Source organism: Anabrus simplex, chromosome 8, assembly GCF_040414725.1.
Source record: "Anabrus simplex isolate iqAnaSimp1 chromosome 8, ASM4041472v1, whole genome shotgun sequence".
Classification (NCBI taxonomy): Eukaryota; Metazoa; Arthropoda; class Insecta; order Orthoptera; family Tettigoniidae; genus Anabrus; species Anabrus simplex.
In genome coordinates this window covers 128,487,201-128,512,077 of record NC_090272.1, presented here as the reverse complement: position 1 = coordinate 128,512,077, position 24,877 = coordinate 128,487,201, and the positions used below count along the sequence as shown (strand labels likewise).

The 24,877-nt window shown below is 39.9% G+C and overlaps 1 protein-coding gene across 3 annotated transcripts in view; it reads right to left on the bottom strand.

The window, feature by feature from the left end:
* The window catches only part of Ac76E (adenylate cyclase type 2 Ac76E), a 1,381,264-nt gene that overhangs the window by 207,838 nt on the left and 1,148,549 nt on the right, over positions 1-24,877 (bottom strand). For all 3 annotated transcript variants that reach the window (XR_011018659.1, XM_068228989.1, XM_068228988.1), the window contains 2 exons: positions 16,641-16,799; positions 3,558-3,690 (listed from right to left, as the gene is read on the bottom strand). Coding sequence is in view for 2 of the 3 variants with exons in the window: in XM_068228989.1 (XP_068085090.1) it covers positions 3,558-3,690; positions 16,641-16,799 (292 nt within the window). In the remaining variant the exon portion in view is untranslated. The remainder of the gene's footprint in view (positions 1-3,557; positions 3,691-16,640; positions 16,800-24,877) is intronic.

Sequence of the window (24,877 nt, the reverse complement as noted above, 5' to 3'; positions counted from 1 at the left end):
GATAATTATCTCAAGTTTTGTACCTGTTTTCAGGACTTATAAGTCCTAGATATTGTTAGAGATGACGAGTTCATTATAAACCTGTTCAATTGTTTTGATATTCTATCCGATTTTCTATCTCTCGATTTTAAGAAAGGAAATAAATAACATTTCCAAATTTGTTATGTTAAATACTGCTCTAAATAATCCTTGTCCAGCCATTCAACCCAGGTGCTTCGTATTCCTCAGTGAACCACAGAAATCCTAGAATACAAACAAACAAACTAACAAATGGTAGCAAAATTAACTTCTGTTTTAGCTTAAAACCGGTAATGATCTACTCATGGCACAAAAAGCATGAATTACATTGATCATCTGGGTACGTAACCCTCTGGCTGTTCCTTGTGTTTCCATTTGGTTATTCATGTCAGAGTCCACAGTCTCTGGCTCGGCTTATCCCTTTCGCACCTGACCCGCACGAGCAGATTAGTTTTAAACAAATCTGGCGCGCTAACGAGTTGCTTTTGCTGCCTCAATTCAGGCTGTAATGATTGTGCAGGTCTCATAGGTTGTGCTTCTATTGTTTCTGTTGCTGTGGTTGGCTAACAGGTTCCGGTCGTAGAATTTGTTGATGGAGAAGACAAAACACATTTCATTGTGTGAAGTGTTTTAAAATGTTCCATGTATGTGTGTAATGCTAGAAATGACCTGAATGAAATACTGTAGATTAACTGGGCAATTTAACTCAGGACTCCAGTGACAATCCCGTAAACTTCGATCAATCAACAGCTGTATGTCACGACAAAATGATCGATTTCTTATTATCGCATCTACATGCACTGGTTTATATATGAATGAATCAGAATATCTATATGTCTTCTTTCAGACCCCGGGCTTTAAATGGGCAGACTGGGTAAATGCCCACGGCGCCTGGTCTAAGAGGGTGAATGCACGAAGAAAGTATGTGTTAAGGCTTCTTAATGGAGGGATGTGCGGCTCCATGGCTAAATGGTTAGCATGCTGGCCTTTGGTCACAGGGCCCCGGGTTCGATTCCCAGCAGGGTCGGAAATTTTAACCGTAATTGGTTACTTTCGCTGGCATGGGGGCTGGATGTATGTGTCGTCTTCATCATCATTTCATCTTCATCACAACGCGCAGGTCGTCTACGCTTGTCAAATCCAAAGACCTGCATCTGGCGAGTCGAACTTGTCTTCGGACACTCCCGGCACTAAAAGCTATACACCATTTCATTTCAGTGTAGGCCTGATTGTTAAATTTAACTACAGAAATGTGTACTTAATAATATATAACCATCAAAATAAGCAATTAGTAAATACTTACACGAGAATAATGATCCAAACATACATTCTTCAATTTTTACCTAGTGGCCCTATTATGATCAACCACTGTAAATACAATATAATTACTGGGATATGTATTTTAAAATATGAACAACAATTATTGTTAATTGCTACATTTTACGGAAGTTGATTATCGAAAATGACACAGGAGCTCTTCTGTCATTCGCTTCGAATAGCATATTTGTTGCAAGACAGCTGAACATCATATTTAAAATTCTAGGAATGAACTAAAGTACATTGGAATGCAATCATTGTCCTCTTATAACTTCGCAACCCATGCCGCAGGACTCGCCACTGTACTGTCGGCTGTCGTGCCCATCAAGTCTGCTCAATGTGGCTCAGTGATTTGCTTTGTGATCGTGATTGACGAACTGGACAGTATTTGTGTATGTTATCTGCTATATAATCGAATTTGCTTTAGTTGCCAGTAAACGTTAAAATCCGTTAATAATGCGACATGTTATTAGCAGAATTTATTGGTAGTGTTCTAAAATGCAAATGTTATCAATGAATGACCTTAGAGTTGTGTTATTAACTTCAGTGTACACAAGTCTATACATCTTTATTGAGTAATATCACATATTTTAATGCTGAGCCTGTTTATCCAGTAACCGACGTCTTGAATGAAGAACAGTCGGATTTATTTGAGAGCACTTTCGAAGTGCTAGGCCAGCCACGGTACTTAAAACATTTATTCTACAAGATTCTGCTACTTGTAACTTTGTTGTTATTGGGCATATTTGATATTATAGAAAAGATTTAAATGTGGATTGTACAGGGTCCAAGCGCATTTACAAAATTGAAGTAAAGCGCACTTTGTCACCTAATTTGTTTAAAGGCACGCTCATAAACGGGGAAAACTTCGTACAAAACCGGCTGCTGTACTTCCTGTCTACAGAGAAGCCCGTCGTTGTACATTTCAACAAAATATTAAGAAAAAAATCTTTCTGGTTTAACGATTGTAAACTCGGCACCAAGTTTATCAGACAACACGAGTAGTCGTCTGACCGCAGGTGTAATATTCTGACTCACATAACAAGACAACAAAATTCAATGAAAATAAGAACTTCTTTCCAAATCAGTATGAAGAAGAAGTAATATACTGGCGAAGTGTATTCTCAGGAAGAGTTTCTTTTGTAAGATTTCTTTCAGCACGAGACTTGCCTTTTCAGGGAGATAATGAACGTATTGAGTCTACATCAAACGGTCTACATTTGGGATATTCAGAATTGATTAGAGAATATGATACTTTCCTTTCACGGCATTTTTCAAAATATGCTACAAATGTTCAGGTCATGTGTCTTACTTATCAGCCCAATCCTTGACAAGCATTTGGCACTTTCCAAGAAGGAATGCACTGCTGAAAGAGCATTTTCTGCACTGGCAAGAGTGAAGAATGCGAAAACATCTATCCATTCAGACAGAAAGCTCAACTCTTTAGTATTGATATGCAGTGAGAGGGACATCACCCTAAATTTTTTTTTTTCAGAAATCAATGGTAGAGTTGCTAAGCTGAAAGCAAGAGAAAAAACCGATTTTAAAAGCCTTTGTTTCTAAAACACATGAAGATGTGTTACTAACATTTTTCCTTTCAGCTATTGCAATGATGCATAATTAAACTAAATAAATATTGCTAGCTAAGGGTTATGAAAAATCTATAGCCTAGTGTAAAATGTTTTCTTCATTATTTTGAACGTACCTGACAGTTTGTTGTTTTTAGTTATTGAAATAACATTTAGGTTCCACTTAATGGAATTAAATGTAAACATAATTAAAATGGGATGTTTGTACTTTCTCCTTAATGGTTAGAAGAAGTATAATCTTGTCTCCATTAGACCTATTTGTGTCGGTGCGACTTAAGCCAATTATAAAGAAAAGTATAATTTTAACCTAAAAAGTTGTTTCTTACACCCGGTGTGCCTGGTTCGAAGATGGAAAACCACGGAAAACCATCTTCAAAGCTACCAGCAGTGGGGTTTGAGCCCACTACCTCACGAATGCAAGCTGATAAATATGTGATCGAAACCACATAGTCACTTGCTCGGTCAATAAACATCTAATCAGTGCGATTGTGCTGTCACCTTTCCAGAATATGCATGGAAGAAAGAAATGTGTTAGTGGTTTTTCTCTTTTCCAGAATTTGTACTTGTTCTAATGTATTGTTAAAGAAAAACACAGCACAAATTTTCACGTGGTAATGAGAAATTGTACATTACCTCTGGTGGCACGATGAGAAACGTCTCTACCTTGTGGTCTGCTAGATATCCTTCACGGGATGCACCATCTCCTGGCTCCACCTGGAAGTGGTCGTTAAGCTGCAGCAAGGTGGCCCTTGTGATGTGTACTCTCCTGGAAAGCATGGACAATGGTTACTTATTTAATGATCTCTCAGATGTTATTCATTATTTTTAGAGGGCCTAATTATGAACTCACTCATTTCTTCATCAGTTTTAGTGTATATTAAATAAATACCTAAGAACCCAAAGTAGCGAGAATGATCGCTGGTACAAAAAGGTGGGAATAATGGAAAGAGGGTACTCGGAATGAGGAGATAAATGCTAAGTTAGAAATGAACTCGATTGATGAAGCTGTACGCATAAACGGGCTTCGGTGATGGGCTATGTGAGATGATTGGAGGAAGGTAAGTTACCTAGAAGTATAATGAACTCCGTCACGGAGGGTAAGAGAAGCAGAGGGAGACCAAGACCACGATGGTTCGACTGAGTTTCTAATGATTTAAAGATAAAAGGTATGGAACTAAACGAGGCCACATAGCTAGTTACAAGAAGAGGATTTTGGTGGAATTTAGTAAACACAGAGGTCTGTGGGCTGAACGAAGAAAGGCATAACAGTCTGTCATGAAGATGTGTGTACGTATGTATTGTACCGGGAAATAGTTGTTGGGCAAGAGCATGGGAAGGATCTCAGGTTGTGTACGGTTGCTATTGGAGCAGGTACAGAGAAGGGTGATTTCGCAGGGCGAAATATAGATGTAATTAAAATTTTTGACAATATTTATTAATAGTCTCAAGCAAATCATCCTGCTTCTCATTCATCAAAATTAAATCTTCAATTGTTCTCTTCAGAATGAAATTAAATAACTGAAATATATGCGCTGTTATGATTGAAGTAAATAGAGTCTTTGTCCTATACATCCACTCGATGTTAATAATGTTCAGAATAAATACCAACTTTCAATGATTTCAATACATTCTACAGTTAATCTAAGATTTCACACATAGACTCAAATTCAAAATAACACTTTGATCATAGACCTTCATTCAACCACTTTGTCAACTGGCCAAGATTTTCAGACTGCAAAGAAAATTAAATCAATCACTTTTGGATCAAACCTAAAGTCTGTCTAAAATTATTAAACATAATATTAACTTGCACTTTCTTTAGCAATCCTATCGTTCAAATTAAATATTTTCAATCACTTGCTGAAGAAATCCTACAGTTCATCTAAATAAATTATACAAGATTGTTAAATGGTGCTCTTGTTATAGAACAAGCCCTACAGTTCAATTAGGTTGTTGTGAAATGACTTCAGTTTACACAAACTTCGAAAAGAACATCCTAAAGTTAATTTAAAAATGGATCTACAGTTATGCTTGCTATGGAGAGAAACCTAAAGTTCATTTAAATATGACCTGAAGTCTTGTTGAATGACCTCCTACAATTTCTACAAGTAGTAGGATTAGAATTCACACGATCAAAAATTAGTTTGTTAGACGAGGCACTTTTCATTTGATAAACGTAGCACTGTGAATATTGAGATTTATCGAGTGCCTTATTAAAAAGTCAGTTACTGTCTAAGTGTAATTACTCACTCAAGAAGATGTAAAATACACTTATATCACCTGTGTTCTGCTCATAAGAATGGATGAAGTACGGCTCTGCAGCTTGATGACCGGAACTTCTGCAACGAACAGCCTGAACTCGAACTCAGCACCAGCAGCGTACCACGTTCCATCCCACGAAGACACCACATTTTAATCCCTCGAAGACACCACGATGTTCAAAGTAGTGTGAGATTACGACACTTCGCCAAGTTTTCCGGTGTTTTAAAAAGAAATGTAGAAACACGGGAAAGTTCAATTTGCACTATACAGCAAGTCGTAGGACTGTTTCTACTCGCACTTTTATACTATGGCATTGAATACGTGACTTGAAATAGCACAGTCTATATCACAATTCGAACTACACGTCAAGTTACTGTGCTAATACAATGAGGTCACATCTGAAGTCGAAAGCACAGTCTTCCACTACACAGTTTAAAGTCCGAACCTCCGCAGAGGTATTCCTGAGCCGGAGTTTACGTGCGGTAGGGTGGCCAGTTCCTTTCCGCTCCTCCAGTCCCTTACCCCCCACCAACAGCGTGTGGCAACCCATCCAACTCCTGACCACGCCCAATGTTGCTTAACTTCGGAGATCTCACGGGATCCGGTGTTTCAACACGGCTACGGCCGTTGGTCCACTACACAGTTTGTACGACATGAAATTAGACACTAGCACAGTTCATAATAACCACAGATTTTGTCGTAAATTCAGCATTAGAATGACTATCATAGTCCATTAAATACTCGAGTAAATGCAATTAACGCCAGTTCTACAACAGTCTCTTGAATCCTAATATTCACTGCTTAAGTGGTTTTTATGAATGAGTTTTCATAATAAGGGTTCGTATGACCTAATATGACCATAAAATATCCTTAATATTCAGTTCTTTTCTTACGACACGGATCGAATATTCATGAAAATACGTGAAAATTAGCCATACTCAGTCCTATTAATCACTGAATATTCGAGTGGAATAATACTGTAAATAGTTCACAATGGTAATTGTTTTCGAGAAATGCGTCTCAAAACTAATGAAATTGTCACTAATTGAGAGTTTAATTTATCACGCACAATTTCCTAATATGCTTGTCACCGTAAATGATAACGACAAAGTTCAAATATATGAGGAACTAGCAAGATACCCGTGCTGCCCTACGGTATTGTACTGAAATTTATAATTGAATACTTATTGTTTTAGATATATAATCCGTCGAAATTCGCGATCTGACTCGTTTTCTGCAAGAATCCACCAAAATTCCCGATCTGACTCGTTTTCTATTATTTTACGGCACGTTTCCTCCATTTTTCAATCTTCCTTTCCAGTAATCGATTTCGTACCTCCCGGGCTAGGATCAGGTATTCCTCCCGGTCAGTTGGGTCCGTAAATCTTTGCCATCTTTTCCTATAATAATTTTTAACATGGATAAAATCCTTCAGGAGATCCGGCGTGGTGTCATATTGGGTGCCTTGGCGGCACTGAACCCGCGGGCGGACTGCATTCTTAGTCATTACCCGTCCAGGAGCCGTTTCCAGCGCGGTCCGCCCATTTGACGACGGTCCGGAACATTATTATTATTATTATTATTATGTGTTGCTGGAAGGGCTGATGGCAGGGAAAACCGGAGTATCCTGAGAAAAACATGTCCCGCCTCCGTTTTGTCCAGCACGAATGTCACATGGAGTGACCGGGATTTGAACCACGGAACCCAGCTGTGAGAGGCCGGCGCGCTGCCGCCTGAGCAACGGAGGATCCTTATAAGTACATTAATAACAGTAAAATCAATTGGTCTCACCTCCTTCTACACCCCACCGCCGTTAAGTTTATTTACCGACAACCCCCCCCCACCAAAAAAAATTAAAAGAAGGCTTGTTTCTTAATGTTTAAGGGAGATTCCAAACACCAATGTTCACGTCTATTACCTTCAGTTTTGAGATATAAGTATCCCCATAAAAATAATCTACTTTTTTCACTTCATTTCACACTACCCCCCCGCAAGTGAATTTTCCAGCAAAAAATACTTGTTTCTTTAATAGTAAAGGTTCTTCTAAATACCAATTATCACGACTCTAACTTCTTCAGTTTTTGATTTATGTGTCCTCATGAAAGGAATTCAACTCCTTTACACTCCCGCCCTCCAAGATGGGTCCCCCCACCAAAACGCGTTTTTCTTTGTTTTTAAAGGAGATCCAAATACGAATTTTCACGTCTGTAACAACTTTAGTTTTTATTAGATGTATGTATTCTCATACAATTAAATCAATTAATTTTTCAATTCTTTCACCCCCCCCCTTCATTGGATTTTCTGAGAATACGTGTTTCTTTACTTTTAAAGCAGATTGCAAATATCAAATTTCGCGTCTGTAACATCTTCATTTTTGAGATATCAGTAGCCCAATTAAAAGAATTCAACACCATTTTCAGTCACTTTTACCCCCCTCCCCCTCCGGCCAAGTGGTATTTCCGAAAACTAAAAATACACGTTTCTTTATGTTTAATAGAGATAAAAAATACCATTTTACACTTCTGTAATATGTTAAGTTTTTTAGATATACTGTAAAAATCCTCATTTTAAAATTTCACCCCTTTTGAGTTCCCCTTAAGTGGAGTTTCCAAAAACAAATCACCTATGTTTCTTTACATTTACAGGAGATTACAAACACCCACTTTTTACGTCTGTAACATTTTACGTTTCTAAGATATTCTGTAGATATAGTCTTTCAAAAAATTCACCCGAATTTGTCACTCCTGTTCAACCGCCATTACTTGGATTTTCCTATTGGGATTTACAGGAAACAAAAACAAAATACGTGTTCCTTTCTTTTTAAAAGAGATTCTAACTACCAATTTTTACATCTGTAAATTTTAAAGTTTTAAGATGTAGACACACTCATTTAAAAAAAAATTCACCCCCCTTTTCACCCCCCAATATTTGGATTTTCCAAAAACGAAAAAATTCGTGTTTCTTTATTTTTAAAGAAGATCCCAAACACCAATTTTCAGGTCTGTAATATCTTCAGTTTCTGAGATATAAGTAGCCTGATTAAAGGCATTCAACCCATTATTCACCCTTTTACACCCTTCCTATTGGGATTTTCCGAAAACCAAAGAATACGTGTTTCTTTATTTTTAAAGGAGATTCTAACTACCAATTTTTACATCTGTAAATTTTAAAGTTTTAAGATGTAGATACACTCATTTTAAAAAATCACCCCCTTTTCACTCCCCCCCATTAATTGGATTTTCCAAAAACAAAAAAATACGTGTTTCTGTATTTTTAAAGGAGATCTCAATCACCAATTTTCAGGTCTGTAATATCTTCATTTTCTGAGATATAAGTAGCCTCCTTAAAGGCATTCACCCCTTCTTTCACCCTTTTACACCCTTCCTATTGGGATTTTCCGAAAACTAAAGAATACGTGTTTCTTTATTTTTAAAGGAGATTCTAAATACCAATTTTTACATCTATAAACTTTAAAAGTTTTGAGATATAGATACACTCATTTTAAAAAATCACCCCCTTTTCACTCCCCCCACCCATTAATTGGATTTCCCACAAACAAAAAGATACATGTTTCTTTATTTTTAAAGGAGATACCAAACACCAATTTTCAGGTCTGTAATATCTTCATTTTCTGAGATATAAGTAGCCTCATTAAAGGCATTCAACCCTTTTATCACCCCTTTTCACTCCTCCTATTGCGATTTTCCGAAAACAAAAAAATACGTGTTTCTTTATTTTTAATGAAGATTCTAAATACCAATTTTTACATTTGCAAACTTTAAAAGTTTGGAGATATAGATTCACTCATTTTAAAAATTCACCCCCTTTTCACCCTCCCATTAATTGGATTTTTTTAAAAGAAAAAATACGTGTTTCTTTATTTTTAAAAGAGATCAAAAGTACCAATTTTCAGGTCTGTAATATCTTCAGTTTCTGTGATATAAGTATCGGTATCCTGATTAAAGGCATTCAACCCATTTTAACCCATTTTCACCCTTTTTCACCCCTCCTATTGGGATTTTCTGAAAACAAAAAAATATGTGTTTGCTTTTTTTAAAGAAGATTCTAAATACCAATTTTTACATTTGTAAACTTTTAAAGTTTTGAGATATAGATACATTCATTTTAAAATTTCACCCCCCTTTTCACCCCCTTAGCGAAGGAATATCCAAAAATCCTCTCTTAGCGAGTACCTACATCTTAATATGAATATATCCCCAAAATTTCATTTCTTTATGTCCAGTAGTTTTGGCTCGGCGATGATGAATCAGTCAGTCAGTCAGTCAGTCAGGCAGTCAGTCAGTCAGTCAGTCAGTCAGTCAGTCAGTCAGTCAGTCAGTCAGTCAGTCAGTCAGTCAGTCAGTCAGGACATGTTATTTTATATATATAGATTAACAGAGTCCATAATACTGTCGAATGACAAATTAAACACTGGTATTCTCAGTTCTACCTTAATACACAGTCTATATCACAAAATCACTTGTTCAAGAAATTCGTCAATCTTATATGACGAAACTCAGTTTGATAGAACTTTATAATATCCCACACGTCCACGACGCGCTTGAAGTTTCACTTATTACGATCTCGCACAAATTCAAAGTCTTAGAATACGACTTATGTGACGAAGCAGCATGACCTTCACTCATGATCGAGTTGTAGATTTCAAATGACTATCCCCTTGAGTCGTTGACCTATTTATATTCTGCTGGAAGCGAGCTCACTGGGTTAAGCGACAGAGGAGTGGTTACGTATCCCAAACTTCTACTTGTCATATCTTCTAAACTAATAGATGGATTGATCTCAAATTTTTATCATTGTAGTACATTTGTAATGTGGACTACATGTTGGCGTTTGTCTCATTTTTATCTGTCTAGCCGGTTAGAAGTTACAAAAATAATTTCTGGACGTTTCCATGGGGAGGTGAGGTACATGTGGCACTGACGTCACTTGACCTTGTTCCTCTCTCTCGCTGTCTCCCTCACACTTACACGGAACAGTGGAGACGAGAACATTCCCTCGTACAGCTGTTTCCGATGTTATAACTCAGCCGTTCTTTAATGATTAAAGATTTAGTACAACTGATGTGCCAGGGCCTATGCCTTCCTGGTACAGTATGTATGTATGTATGTATGTATGTATGTATGTATGTATGTATGTATGTATGTATGTATGTATGTATGCAAGAAATCCTAAATTATTTTCATTGTAGTGCTTTCCCCCGACTTACAAGAACCAACTTTTGGGTTGTTGTCTGTGTACGCGTGCAGAACGTGTCTTTTGGACTCATCAGTTGGACTGGCACGCCTTTCCAAGAAAATGCTTAGCAGTAGCAGACTAACACACAAGTTTTCATTCCGTCCTTGATGGGGGCGATGGGATTCTTAAACTGTAACTCCGTCTTTTAGGCCAGGAAGATTTGTATCGGGGTGTTGTGATCGGCGGAGAAGGTGAGGTGGGTGTGGCCATGGCATATACTGGGAACTGTCCCGGCATTCGCCTTAGTGCAAGAGATGCAAAACCATGGAAAACCACTCTCAGGACAGCCGACGGTGGAGACCAGCGCCTCCATCTCCCGAATGTAGCCCTGCAAGGCTAGCAGCTATACAGCTACCGGTTTAAATGACGTGTAGCTACGCTGGGGTGCGCTGTCTTCCTGCTCGAAGGAGTCTGGAACCTCTTTGCTTCCCTTGAGCTATGCTTTCTGTTGGACTGGAGTTCCCGGTTCGATGTTGAAAATGCGCAAGGTCTTTTATACCTTCTGAGGAGCTGTTATTGCTTTTTTTTTCTCTCCCTGTGATACAGTAGGGGATCCTTTGGTTCAGAGTGATATTTCTGAGATATCGCTGGGTGATCTTTGAAGTGACAAGTTCTATGGAGGACTGTAGTTTAAGCTTCCTCTTGGTCTAGTAAGAGACGAAATTCTTCTACAGAGTCTCCTCTCTGGGTACAGGTATCTTGTTGTTTTCCCTCGGTGGAAGGTTATACATTTTATTATGATATTCGAGCTTGTAAGCTGCGAATGAGGGGTTGGGTTGTATAACCGGCATGATCAACTCTGGACGAGGCTACTCGACCTACCTCGTGTTGTTCTGGTGTGTGTCGTACTTTGACATGGCTCGCAGTGTCCGGCTCCATGACTAAATGGTTAGCGTGCTGGCCTATGGTCACAGGGGTCCCGGGTTCGATTCCCGGCAGGGTCGGGAATTTTAACCATAATTGCTTAATTCCGCTGACACTGGAGCATTTCATTCTCATCTCGACGCGCAGGTCGCCTACGGGGGTCACATCAAAAGATCTGCATCTGGGGAACCGAACTTGTCCTCGGACACTCCCGGCATTAAAAGCCATACGCCATTTCATTTCATTTCATGGCTGGCAGTGTGACTAAGTAGTGTGCAGCAGGCTTGTGTGAGCGTATGTCCCTACCTACTATAGTTGAACGCTCAAATATACACTGCCTGAGAAGAAAAAGTTATGCACCCAGAAAGAGTGGTTAAAAGTGAATGAAACTACATAAGCTGAAAGACCATGTGCCTTTATTGAACTGATTACAATATGGGACGATAGAGACAAGGCCGTTGGAAGTTACAGGTAGAATGTTGGCGCCAGGTCAGTTTAGTATCGCACCCCCAATGGCCGCAATGCATGCATGCCCTTATGCAGTTCGGAATGGTGTCAAACAGCCTTTGGATCATCTCCTGAGGCAAGTTCGTCCACAGTTGTTGCAGCTGTCCCTCCAGATCCCGCAATTTGGTACTGGACGGAATCCCTTTCAAAATCATCTCACACGTGTTCAATGATGGAGAGGTCCGGAGATCTTACTGGCCTCGGGGTGACCTCAGCATGCTCTAGGCAGTCCATAGACACACGTGCTGTGTTTGAACGTACATTATCTTGTTGGAACACTGTACGAGGATGCTGTTCTATACAGGGTAGGACGTCCGAACGCAGCATGTCTGTGACGTATAGCTGTACTGTCAAAGTTAGCCGAAGCACTATTAGAGGTGACTGAACGCATATCCTATGGCTCCCCCCACCATGATGCCAGGGATTACTCCTGTGTGTCTTTCCACAATATGAACAGGATCTGCCCTCAGGTCTAGACGCCGCCAAACCCGCACACGATGGTCATCAGTGGTTTTGGAGAAGCGGGACTCATCACTGAACATGATGCAACGCTAGTCGTCCTCTGCCCATGCCTCCCGAGCAAGGTACCACCCCAAACGCAGGCGTTGGTGTTCTGGGGTCAATGGCAACTGACGCAGGTGGTGGTAAGACCCTAATCCGGCTGATGCGAATCGTCGAGGCACTATGCGGGCAGTCACAGGATGTTTTAGAGTCTCAAGCACATGCTCGCGGATGGCGGGTGCCGAAGTTATGGGATCCCGCAATACTTGGCGCACTATACGACGGTCCTCCCTCGGGGTGAAGTTTCTTGGTCGACTTGAACTTACACGACTTGATTGGGTGCCCTCATGTACCCATTGAGTCCAGCATCGGACCATTGTAACATCTGAATGGCCCACATGCCTGGCAATTGCACGATACGACAACTAGCCTCATGCAGTCCCACAATGCTGTCAGTTGGTGGATAGGCTGTCTAACGCGCCTGCGAGGCATCGCGGGTATTTCGTACTGTTTATAGTCCTCTCTGCACGTCTTGCTTAACTGTCTGACTCACAGCAGTTGACTGGTAACCACTTATCAACAATACGACGGTGCCATCACGAATGCACTCTGGTGGGCGTTCTACATATTACAGATCCCTGTAAATCTAATAATAATTTACTCACACATCATTGGCATGCATGTATACCGAAATGGAATAATATTGGACAACTCCTTCTGGGTCCTTAACTTTTTTTGTCAGACAGTGCTTTAGACCAAGAGCCTGAGGACCGGTCCGATAGCAGGGGGAGGACGAGTCAAATGCTGTAGGGCAGACCCACACACGAGGCCTGTGCGAGGCTGTTGTTTTAGGTAACAGTTATTAAGGGTGTCTCCCTGGCAAGACACAATTCACCGGGCGAGTTGGCCGTGCGGTTAGGAGCTCACATCCGGGAGATAGTGAGTTCGAACCCCACTGTCGGCAGCCCTGAAAATGGTTTTCCGTGGTTTCCCATTTTCATACCAGGCAAATGCTGGGGCTGTACCGTAATTAAGGCCACGGACGCTTCCTTCCCATTCCTAGGCCTTTCCTCTCCCATCGTCGCCATTAGACCTATCTGTGTCGGTGCGACGTAATGCAAATAGCACACAAAAAACAATTCTTATTTGCTAAGATGGTGGGTCTGTGCAGTCAGTGTGGATGGCAGACGTTCGACCGAGAGAGAGAGAGAAGGAGAGAGAAGGAGAGAGAGAGAGAGAGAGAGAGAGAGAGAGAGAGAGGAGGAGGAGAGAGAGCGGACAACACTCACAGAGTCCCTGATCGCCTCTGCTGAGCTTTACGGGGACTGGCAAGCCATCACCGGCCGTGAAAGCCTTCATTGGCAATAATAATAATAATAATAATAATAATAATAATAATAATAATAATAATAATAATAATAATAATAATAATAATAATAATAATAATAATAATAATAATAATAATAATTGTACCGGTTGGTACACCTATACGCCCCACATTTGAATTTTCCGCCTTAAAGTACTCCTCTACAGCTGAAACTCTGAACTTTAAAACTGAATTAATTCAACCGTTTATCAGAAGATAAGTGTGTTAATTTCGAATTGTTTTGTTTACTAATTATCAAGAAGTGTGGACATTCTCTCAAAGATGTCTCTACCAAAAACTATGATCATGCACCCTGGTGCGAAGTGAAGGAACTTTTCTTGAAGATATTTTGTATTCATAAGTTGTTGTCTTTACTAAATTTCGTTCTTTCGTTGGTGGGTTGGCAATATTAATCCTTTCTTTCCGCCTGTTTTGAATTTACCCAATCAGTAATTTCTGTAATTAATTTCCCTCCAATCACAGGTTTCTTCTTCATTTTTGACTTGTAACTGTTAGCCGACCAATAAACGCATGTGGGTGTGTCTTAATTATTCATGAAAGGTCTCGAATCTTCCGCAAGAGTATAAAAGCTGCTGATTTTCTGGTCTCTCGGCCACTCGTACAACATCTAGCTTAGTGTATGGAAGAATAGCAGGAGGCGGGAAGCGCCTCTTTCATCAGTCAGCAGCCCTTCAGAAGGTAATGGCCGTTTAACATCTTTAATTTCTTGCTAGCTCAGCAGCTTAATCCTCGGGGAAGGTCCGAAACCGTTTTGATGTAACCTATACCATTTCGATGTACAATTTTCATGTTACTTTAACTGTAAATCGGGGATAGAGAGTGCCTTACCCTCTCGAGCTCCCCTTCATTTTGATCTGAGGTGACTACGTTTTCATAACCGATTTTCTTCTCTTTCCTAATGTATTAAAATTTTCTTATACGAGTCACCTCCCTAGTGTGGGAATAGCCCCTGTTGAATCGACCTAGCGCCACTTAGGTTTTAACAAGCTTTCATGTAGGAGTGGAAGTACTCGCCTCCATTCAGCTTTGTATTTTTTGCCATTAACTTAACCCGTTTTGTTTTCCTTCCTGCGGAGGCCCAGTAGATTGGGTACGAGATACCCCTGTTTATATTTGTAAGTTCTGCCTTGATGGCAGTTAATTGTAAAGTCGGGTATTGCCTTTAATAGGCTTGAAAGATTGAGAGCGGGTCAGCTCTTTCTGGTATTTTGAAAGGTGCCTCTAGGAGGCTTGACATTACTAGGTGGGAGCAAGTGCTCCGTGGAATTAGGGGCTTTCTGCCCTTTGGTATTTTGTGGTTATGAGCTGAGAGCTCAAGGATTGTGACATTGCGGCTCGAAGCCCAGGATTTGTAAGGACCCCTTAACTTGTGCTTTCGTTTCTAAAGTTATAATTGTACCTGATTTTCTTCATTGTTATTTCACCTAGTGAAAATTTGTTAAATCTTGTTGTCTATTGAAAATATAACCTTTATTTAAATTTTTAATTCATCTTTCGGACTTGTAGTTAGACCCATTCCAGCCCGCACCTTCTTTCACCTCTGATGTTCCACAGATACCTTGGAACAATACTACTACTACTACTACTACTACTACTACTACTACTACTACTACTAATATAGAATTTTACTGCTTAGTATCTTTGCTTGTGAGACCTAGTGTTTACATTGCCTACGTCTTGTGGTATGGGCTTGATCAAATTTGTTACTTTCAATGGTTTATCTCAGTTTCATCCTTGGCTTTGACGATATGAAAGTGACTGAGGTGTGAGTGGTGGTGGTGATTATTATTTTTAAAGGAAGTACAACTAGGCAACCATTCGCTATTAGCATTAATCAGAGGAAGAATTGAAGTGGTCCTACCCTTCGAAAAATGAGGGTATCGGCCAAAGAAAGGCAAGGGCCACGAAGGGCGTGACAATGAAAGACTCCCTAGGCCTCATCATTAATACCGTTGGGGTCAGAAAACAAAAAGAGTTGACCATGAGAGGTCGGATAGGATATACGAAAGTGATGAATCTGACACAAGTAAGTGGAAGCAATGCGAGGACTCATCTAAGAGCCCCGTGGTCAACATCCCACGCTCCCAACTTAAGAGCCCCTGAGGCCCCTTTTAGTCATCTCTTACGACAAGCCGGGGATACCGTGGATGTTATTCTCCCACCCCCACCCACAGGGGGAACTGAGGAATGAGCGATGCAGCCAGTTCCTGCTATGAATGGAGTGGAAACGTTATTCATAGGATCGGTTGGTGCGAGCATTTCAGTAGTCTTGGCAAACTGATAAGTAAGGCTCGGTGATGGGAGCGACAGGAGACTTCTTCACTTCTCATTTCCCTAGTAGGCCTCTTCAGTAACGCCTAGGCCATCTATAACAGCCGATGGCAGAGTTGTTTGCCATCAAAGCAGCCTTCAGGCTAAATACTCAACTTACACAATTACTTACCTTTACGAAATAGTTTCGGTATAAGTCCTCCGAAGTCCGCGAATGCTCAGCTGTTCAGGTGTTAGTAATAGAACAAATAATACCTAAATTTTCTTTCTAGACTGCTAAATTTGTTTACTAATATATTAAAGCGTGAATATCTTGTACTGGATTTATCTCGAGATAGGATTATTCTATGCCCCCTGCATAGTTTCTCTGTTGTATGTTTATTTAGAAAGATAAATTCTAACTGTAGACATCCGGGTGAGTTGAAGGCAGTCATCTCGTGTGCCGTTACTTAATATTTTGTGTTCATCGAATGGCTAGGTAGGTAGGTAGGAACCTTCGCGAGTATTTACTCAACATTCGTGAGTTACTTCACTTTATACTAATAATAATAATAATAATAATAATAATAATAATAATAATAATAATAATAATAATAATAATAATAATAATAATAATAATAATAATAATAAAATAATAATAATAAGGCTTATTTAGCAGTGGTACTTACCCTGGCTTACCTCCAGACTCCATGTGGTTAGCTAGTGTGACGTCATCACTCCACACATCAAACTGCCACTTCCGCAGCCCTAGCACCCCGCACAGGACGTTTCCTGTGTGGATGCCTATTCTCATGTCAACATTGAAGCCGGTGGCTTCGCGGACGAACCTGTAAACATAAAAGTATTGATAAGAAACGAAGATGATTATTTCCGAAATGTGTAATAATAAGTAATGTTATTGGCTTTACGTTCCACTACTTTTACGGTTTTCGGAGAGGCTGAGGTGCCGGAATTTAGTTCCGTAGGAGTTCTTTTATGTGCCAGTAAATCTACCAACACCTTCAAATATCACTGGAATGACAAGGAAACCCTTCCATTTGCTATATTTAGCACCTGTTTTGGGGTGTCAAAGGTTGCTCATTTAAGCACCGCATAGACAGGAGTAGTGGCGGGAAGCAGTTACAGACGGGGTGGCTGGCCAGTTCATGTGTCACGCTCACCCTCTTTCTCTCTCGCACACACAGGGTACTTCCCTAGCCTCGGCTATCACTGGCACTATCGTAACGACCGTGTGTCTGTACATTGACTATTTGGGCGAAATTTTCGTACAGTTTTCCATTTCAATGTAATAATGACCATCTGCATATTTTTTAGCTTTGGTGTCTCTGTCTGCTTGTTTGTCTGTTTGTCTGAGTTCTTATAACTTGAAAACTACTGGATATATTTCCACCAACCTTGATATTTAAGATCCACCTGCCCTTGCACTCGCACAAAATATGCACATCCAAAATTAATGGAAAACTACCATCCTCAATATAAATCAATTTATATTTTTTTCTCATATTCATCATTTCGATAGGAGAATTAATAAGGGAGATATCATTACCGGACAGTTTTTCATCACAAGTTCCAATGGACTTAATTCAAAAGCGTGTAAAACGTATTTCTTATAACTTGAAAACTACTGAAGATATTTCAACCAAGATTAATATTTAGCATCCACCTGTCCAAAGGTAGGTTTCAAGGTCCATACCACTTAAAATTCCCGGAATGGACTGGGGGTTTATAGGGACCAACCTGACTGGAAGTCGACCAACCCTGATGGAAATTCATTTCTAAAACATTTTCTTATGCGCAGTTCTTAGACAGGAAGATTAATAAGGGAGATGTCATGTACGGTCGATTTTTCAGACTAAGTCCAACGGACATAGCCCAAAATGTGTTGTACTGTGGAGCAGATTCCTTATCTGTCCATATAAATCAAATCGTAACGACTGTGTACCTGTACATTGACTATTTTGGCGACATTTTCGTACAGTTATCCGTTTAAGGGGTAATAATGACCTTCTGCATATCTTTTACCTTTAGTTTCCTGAAAGTCCTAATTTTTACCCTCTTCTCTAAAATCAAGTTTCCGGCACGATCTGTCAGACGAGATAGAAAATTGAAATTTGGTAAAATTATACCTTTTAGCCTGTAACCGACGGGAAACTCCCAATATATTTACATTTTTCACTTTTTATCCCCTAGGAATATCGAAATATAGAAGCAATTTTGATTACGGTGCAGATCTTCGTTTCTAGGCGCTTCGTGGCCAAACGGTATGTTCTAACATAAAACGGAAGGCGCAGCCTCGGTTCAATTTGGAGTGATCTACAACTTTAGTCTTATGACTTTTTGTCGTATATTTATCCCTTATACGTTAGATCTGTCTCTATTTCTCGATTGTAAGTATATTTTGCACGTTTTACACGCATAATTCATACATTGAATCACTTATAGGAACGATAGAAGCATCAAATTTTACACGAACTTTGGCCCACCCAGGAGCCATATATGAGCCAAATGTTATGTTTGTAGCTGTCACATAATTATCCGAAAAGTAACGCACTGTGAGACAATCTCACCCAAATTTCACCCTATTCAACGTTTTTATCTCAATATGACCCATGAATAGATGAGATACGAGAAAATATCATAGGACCAGCTATTTAGAACCATAATAACGGCGTCTTATGGTATAATACGTTTGTCGTTATGACGTACCGTTTAGCAGCAGTTAATCTGTAAATGAAGGTCTGCAATATTGTAAATATGCATATACTTTCGTATGTTGATCTACATATATTAATTGATGTCCATTTGTATCGATCGAGAAAAGGTGTATCTGCTATTGTAATCAGTACTCCCCACATAGACTTTGACAGGCAGTAAGAATGGGGTCCTTCTCCAACTCCTGTGTAACTGGCATTAGTAGGGAAGCCTACCCTTGTAATGAGTACTTCTCTTCTCGATTTGTCTTTCAGAAGGCAAGGGAGCATGCAGTTTTGTTCAAAACTTCCTTACCCGATTGTGTTTGGCTGTAGGCAAGGGTGTCCGCCATTATAAACCAAATTTTCCATCTAAAATGTGACTGGCATTAGGCATAGTGGCCTGCTATTTTAATGGAAACTTACCAACTCGGTGTGACTGGCAGTAGGAAAATGGATCTGTCATCACAACTCAAATTTTACGGGCAGTAGGGAAGTTGCCTGCCATTATAATAAAAACTTCTCAACTGTAATCTATCCGGAAGTAGGAAAGGGGGCCTGCAATTGTAACGAAAACGCCCCAAATCGATTGTGATCGCGCAGTAGGCAATGGGGCCTGCCATTATAAAGTAAACTTCCCAGCTCAATTGTGAATGGCAGTAGGCAAGTGAGCCCGCCGTTATCATCACAACTCCGCAACTCGCTTTTTACGTTGAACACAACGTATAGGGACCTGCCCATGCTGTTTCTCGGATAACGCTAAGAGACATGAAATTAAAAAGCAATCTTATTCACTGCATGTACAGTAATTTACTTCGATAGTCGTGTACAACGTAGAATACCGTAGCGAAGCACGGGTGCATTTGCTAGTGCATACATATAGGCCATACATAGTATGTAAACACCGACACACTACCGTGTAAGGAAAACAACAATTATTGCCATAGAAAACTATTTTGTTTTTGATGGTGGATTAATGTCGCATTAACATATCGAAGAGAGCCTCCGTGGCTCAGGCGGCAGCGCGCCGGCCTCTCGCCGCTGGATACCTTGGTTCAAAGTCCGGTCACTCCATGTGAGATTTGTGCTGGACAAATGGAGGCGGGACAGGTTTTTCTCCGAGTGATCCGGTTTGTCCCGTCATCTTTTATTCCAGCAACACTCTCCACTATCATTTCATTCATCTGTCAGTCATTCATCACTGACCCAGAGGAATGTGACAGTTCTCGGCAGCCGGCACAATTCCTGTCCTCGCCGCTAGTTAGGGGCTTCATTCATCCCATCCCTGACCCGATCATTGACTGGAAAACAGGTTGTAGGTTTTCATAACACATGAACCGGCCAGCCACCCCGCCTGTAACTGCTTCTCCCCGCTACTCCTGTCTAATGCGGTGCTTAAATGAGCAAATTTTGACACCCCAAAACAGGTGCTAAGTATACGACTCGGCATATTTTTTGATACGGCTGAATAAAACATTCCTACTGTAGTCGTTATATCAAATCTCAATCAGATCGGAGATTAGCAGATGGAAGGGTTTCCTTGTGAGCCAAGATTGAACCTGCCAAGTTGGGCTCAGAAGGTCAGGGCCTCAACCGTCTGAGCCATTCAGCGCGGTTTCCGCAATGTTTAGTCCAGATAATAGTGACCTTCACACGCAGATACTTTCTTACGCGATTTTTTGGTATGCGTGTGTTTAAAGGCATAGCACGGTGAATCTGTGGTCAGTTAAATTTGTGATTGTCAACGCTACTTCGTAGTACACCTTTAGTTGAGTGCAGTATGGAATGACAAGTTGTAAGCAAATTTTGATTTTTGTCGTCGTAAATAAAGGTACAAAATATTAGATTTTAAACATTCTAAATAACCGATAATCTACCTTCATACTCCGTTATGAGAACGTCGTATAAAGGCTTCACAGTTCGTTGCAATGTTTCCTCAAAGATGTTGAGGATGTTTCCTTAGTGAACGTCAAATGCTCAAACGATCTTCCGCTAGCAAACAATCTAGGCATTGTTGTAAACGTTCCTCTTCTTGTTTCGTGATTTGTATTTTGTTTAATTTAATAATGTGTCTAAGGTAGCGCTGTCCAGACACAGTGATTGCGAAAGCCTTCAGGATATTTTTCACGCAGTTCATAATCAAGAGCAGGTGACTAAAGTAACTCCTGTATTCTTTGACTCAAATTGTTTGTCATCTCCGTCTTTTTCCACTGAAGCTTACATTCTGACCGAACAATGTCACATCTAATGCTATGTTTCTCCTTTTAGTATGCATTGTGTAGAATACTCAATTTGTTCACTAATGAACAAATCGAGATGTCCAACTAACAGTCGAGTACATTTTATACTGAGCTCAGTGGCGTACTCTCCTAGGTTAAGGTCCCTGTTAGCTAAAGTTGCCCCTCGACTACTGTACACCCGTACTCACTGACCTTAAAGCAGCTGGAGTGTCCCGCCCAATTCTCCACTCGCCTCCCTCCACACTAAAGTCCTGCAAAAGTGAGGGGAGTATTTTTAAAAAACTCTAACACATCGAAGTTTTTCAGCGACGAGAGTATGGGAAAGGGGTGGGTAGATACAGCCCCATCATCGCAGTCACGTGACAACTCGCGCAATTGAGTTACTTACAAATTGTCTAGCAGGCAATGCCTGCTAAACCTTCTGCACTCAACCGCCCCTCCGGCTCAAAATTGTCTTGTGGGCTATATACAGTACTGGAAATACAATGCCCGCCATCAGAATTGTGCCATCGCTGGTCTAGTATCAGAAAATACATTTCGTGGGTTAAAAAACAAACAGACAAAAACATTGTCAAAAATGTTACTTCTGAAAAATGGCTTGAATGTTTTCCTTCTTTCACTGCCAATGTCTGCTTACAGAATAAGAATAATATTATTTTTCTTTAAAATTATGCAATGGACTTTCTACAGCAAGGATGGTGAACGTATGACACGCGTGCTACCAAGTGACACGCGAACACGACTTCTGTGGCTCGTCAGACAAAATACTAACATATTTTAATGTTTTTAACATGTAATAAATAGGTGGAAAATATAGTAACACAGCATATTTTAACATAACGTTTTAATAAAGAAGTATGTCTCAGTTAATTATATGGCCATATTTTTTACATATTTCATTAGACTAAAGCAAAAATATATCTTATTCCTAAAATTTATCTAAAAAATAATTTTCATTGATGTTTGCAAAATAAAACCATAAAACATTCAGTCGAATGGATTTATATGTAATGCAATCTAATACCTAAATGAAGTCAAATGAGGGGGTTTCATGATGATTTTAAAGGAAAATAACCGATGGCACACTAGAGCGTAAAAAGTAGTAATTAAGACCTTAATTGGCACGCTAGTCAGTGAAGGTTTGCCATCCGTGCTCTAGAGTATTTACAATGTAGCTCAAATTGTATTAATGTATTTTACCTGAATGAAAATCAGTGCAAATTAGAAAATTATGCCCTCGTATGACTTAATGGATATCGCCAGTGAACAGAGCGGAAAAGAATGACGCAGGGCAGGGTGAAAAGTCAAAAACTTACTTCATGTGTTTGCTTGTAAACCACCGATATAAAGTTGACATTCGTCCCTAAATGCAGAGACTGGATGTGGTCAAAGTGTTTTTTCTAACAGTAGAAAACTGCGGCCCAAACACGGTTCTCCATCTGGATTTCCTTTCATTATTGTGTAGCGTCATATTTGTTACCTTCGTGCATAGGAACAGACATATATGTGAGGCAGAGAAACTTCATGGTTCACATTTTCTCCTGTACGATGAAGTAACGATCGTCGCCAAGCGTTCTTCCTCAAGGAACGTAATATAGGCCTACTCGTATAAACATCATACCGTCGCTGCGCCTCGAAATACTGACCCGCAGCGCATGTATCACTTGGAACGAAAATTCGTTGATAGTTCATGCAGTACGGAACCTTAGATGACAGAACCTTTCTGGTCAGAGTTCTAAGCTGGAATATTATCACTTAGCGGTTTTTCTAGGCTACACGACGATATGTTATAACTAGAGCACGGATTATATGTAATTTAAATATGAGAAATATGTACATAAATATGTAGCTGAAATTGACAAAATATGTAGTTAAATATGTAATAAATAAAAAATATTTAACTTAATATCTAAGCTTGATTTGATGTATTCTTGTACACAAAAAAGGAAACAAAACTGAAAAAAGTTAAAACTGCAGATATTATTCAACCTCTAATTTTCATTTGGAGGCGCAATTAATAACTAAATATTTTTCCAAATTTTTTGCGGTCATTGAATGCCGTTTGTCTGTTAGGATATTCTTATAGAAAAAGACCTTTCACCTTCACATGAAGTCACTGGTGCGTATTTCAAATTGCCCGGCAAAGAAATATTTAATTGCAGACTTGCTCAAGCAAGGAAGGCCCTTATTAAGAGAGAAGAGATACTATATCATCAAACACAAATATGTTTATTAGAAAAATGTTTTTGAAGACTTTTGTATGGAATGTAGCTCTTTATGGAAGTGGAACATGGGCAATAACCGAAGAGGAAAGAAAGAAAGAAAGAAAGAAAGAAAGAAAGAAAGAAAGAAAGAAAGAAAGAGAAAGGGCGCTTTTGATATATAACATTAAACCGAGGATTGGCGAAGGGATCACAAAATAATAGTCACTAAATCTGAGAGGAGAACAATGTGACGAAGCTTGTGCAAGGGAAGATTGACAGGCAGCTCGAGATAACCAAGACTTGCACCGTCAACATAGCTACGGGATGCGATTCTTTGACAAAAAACCTCACTTTAAATTAGTAAATTATTTTTAGATGTTAGAGACGTACAGACTTTTAAAACTATTTTCAAGTGTTTAATTAAAAAACTAAAATCGATGTAAATTTAGTGAAAAAATAATTGTTTTTTCGAATATGTAATGTTTATCAAAATATTTATTATGTATCGAAATATATAAAAATATGTAACTTTAAACTCCTGGAATAATGGTCTTTTTAATGTTATTCACCGACATTTTAGATTTTCTTGTAGCTACATATATGGGAACAGAATGTAATCCGGGCTCTAGTTATAACTTAAAATCGGAAAACGTTTTGATCATTGCAGTGCATTTCTTGCTCGTGTGAAGAAGTTCGTGTTGGTGTGAAATTTGATAACCACAGAAAATCATCTTCAGGGATGCCAGCAGTGGGCGTTCAAACCCAGCTCCTCCGGAATGCAGCTAACAGCTACATGGCCAGTACTACGCGGCCACGTCATTTGGTAAACAGTGTTTCAGACAGGAAACAAGGCATATGGCATTATTTTCTCATGTGACTGCGTCACAAATTTCTAACTTAACTGTCGTCTCTTTAACACAATCTAAGATGACAACCCAATAAACTTAGAGACAAGACAGGTACTACAGGAAAAAACAACCAAAACCCCATGGCACTACAACCCTTGAAGGGCCTTGGCCTACCAAGCGACCGCTGCTCAGCCCGAGGGCCTGCAGATTACGAGGTGTCGTGTGGTCAGCATGATGAATCCTCTCAGCCGTTATTCTTGGCTCTCTAGACCGGGCCGCTATCTCACTGTCAGGTAGCTCGTCAATTCTAATCACGTAGGCTGAGTGGACTTCGAAGCAGCCCTTAGGTCCAGGTAAAAATCCCAGACCTGGCCGGGAATCGAACCCGGGGCCTCCGGCTAAGAGGCAGGCACGCTACCCCTACACCATGGGACCGGCACTACAGGAAATGCTGCGTATATTGTTGGATGCAACGACTGGACAAGTCTCGCATCAGAGGCATAGGATCGGGAAAATTTCTTCCATAGAGGCTTGTTTGAATGCAGTGCCTTTTCTTGCGCAATTTCCAATTGAGACTTGTTCTGATTTTTCTTGTTTCCTTTTTACAGCAGTGTTACAACAATTTCCTGATTTTCTTTGACTGATAGCAAAGGTATGCACTTCAAAATGAAGTGGAGAAGGAGATGTTTCAATTGATGGATAATTTTATTATTCATAAAGTAGCAGTCGGAGAGTATTCAGCTACGGGACTCGTGCGCATGACATAAGACAGGGCTTATGCGCTGGAGGCCCAAAGTTATAATGCAAGTCTGCCTTGTTGCTAGGGGTTCACTGTGAGTTTGAGTGCTGACTCATTTCGAACCCAAGATATTCCGAATACAGGCTTTCTAGCCATAGCGCATATTTATTATTATTATTATTAT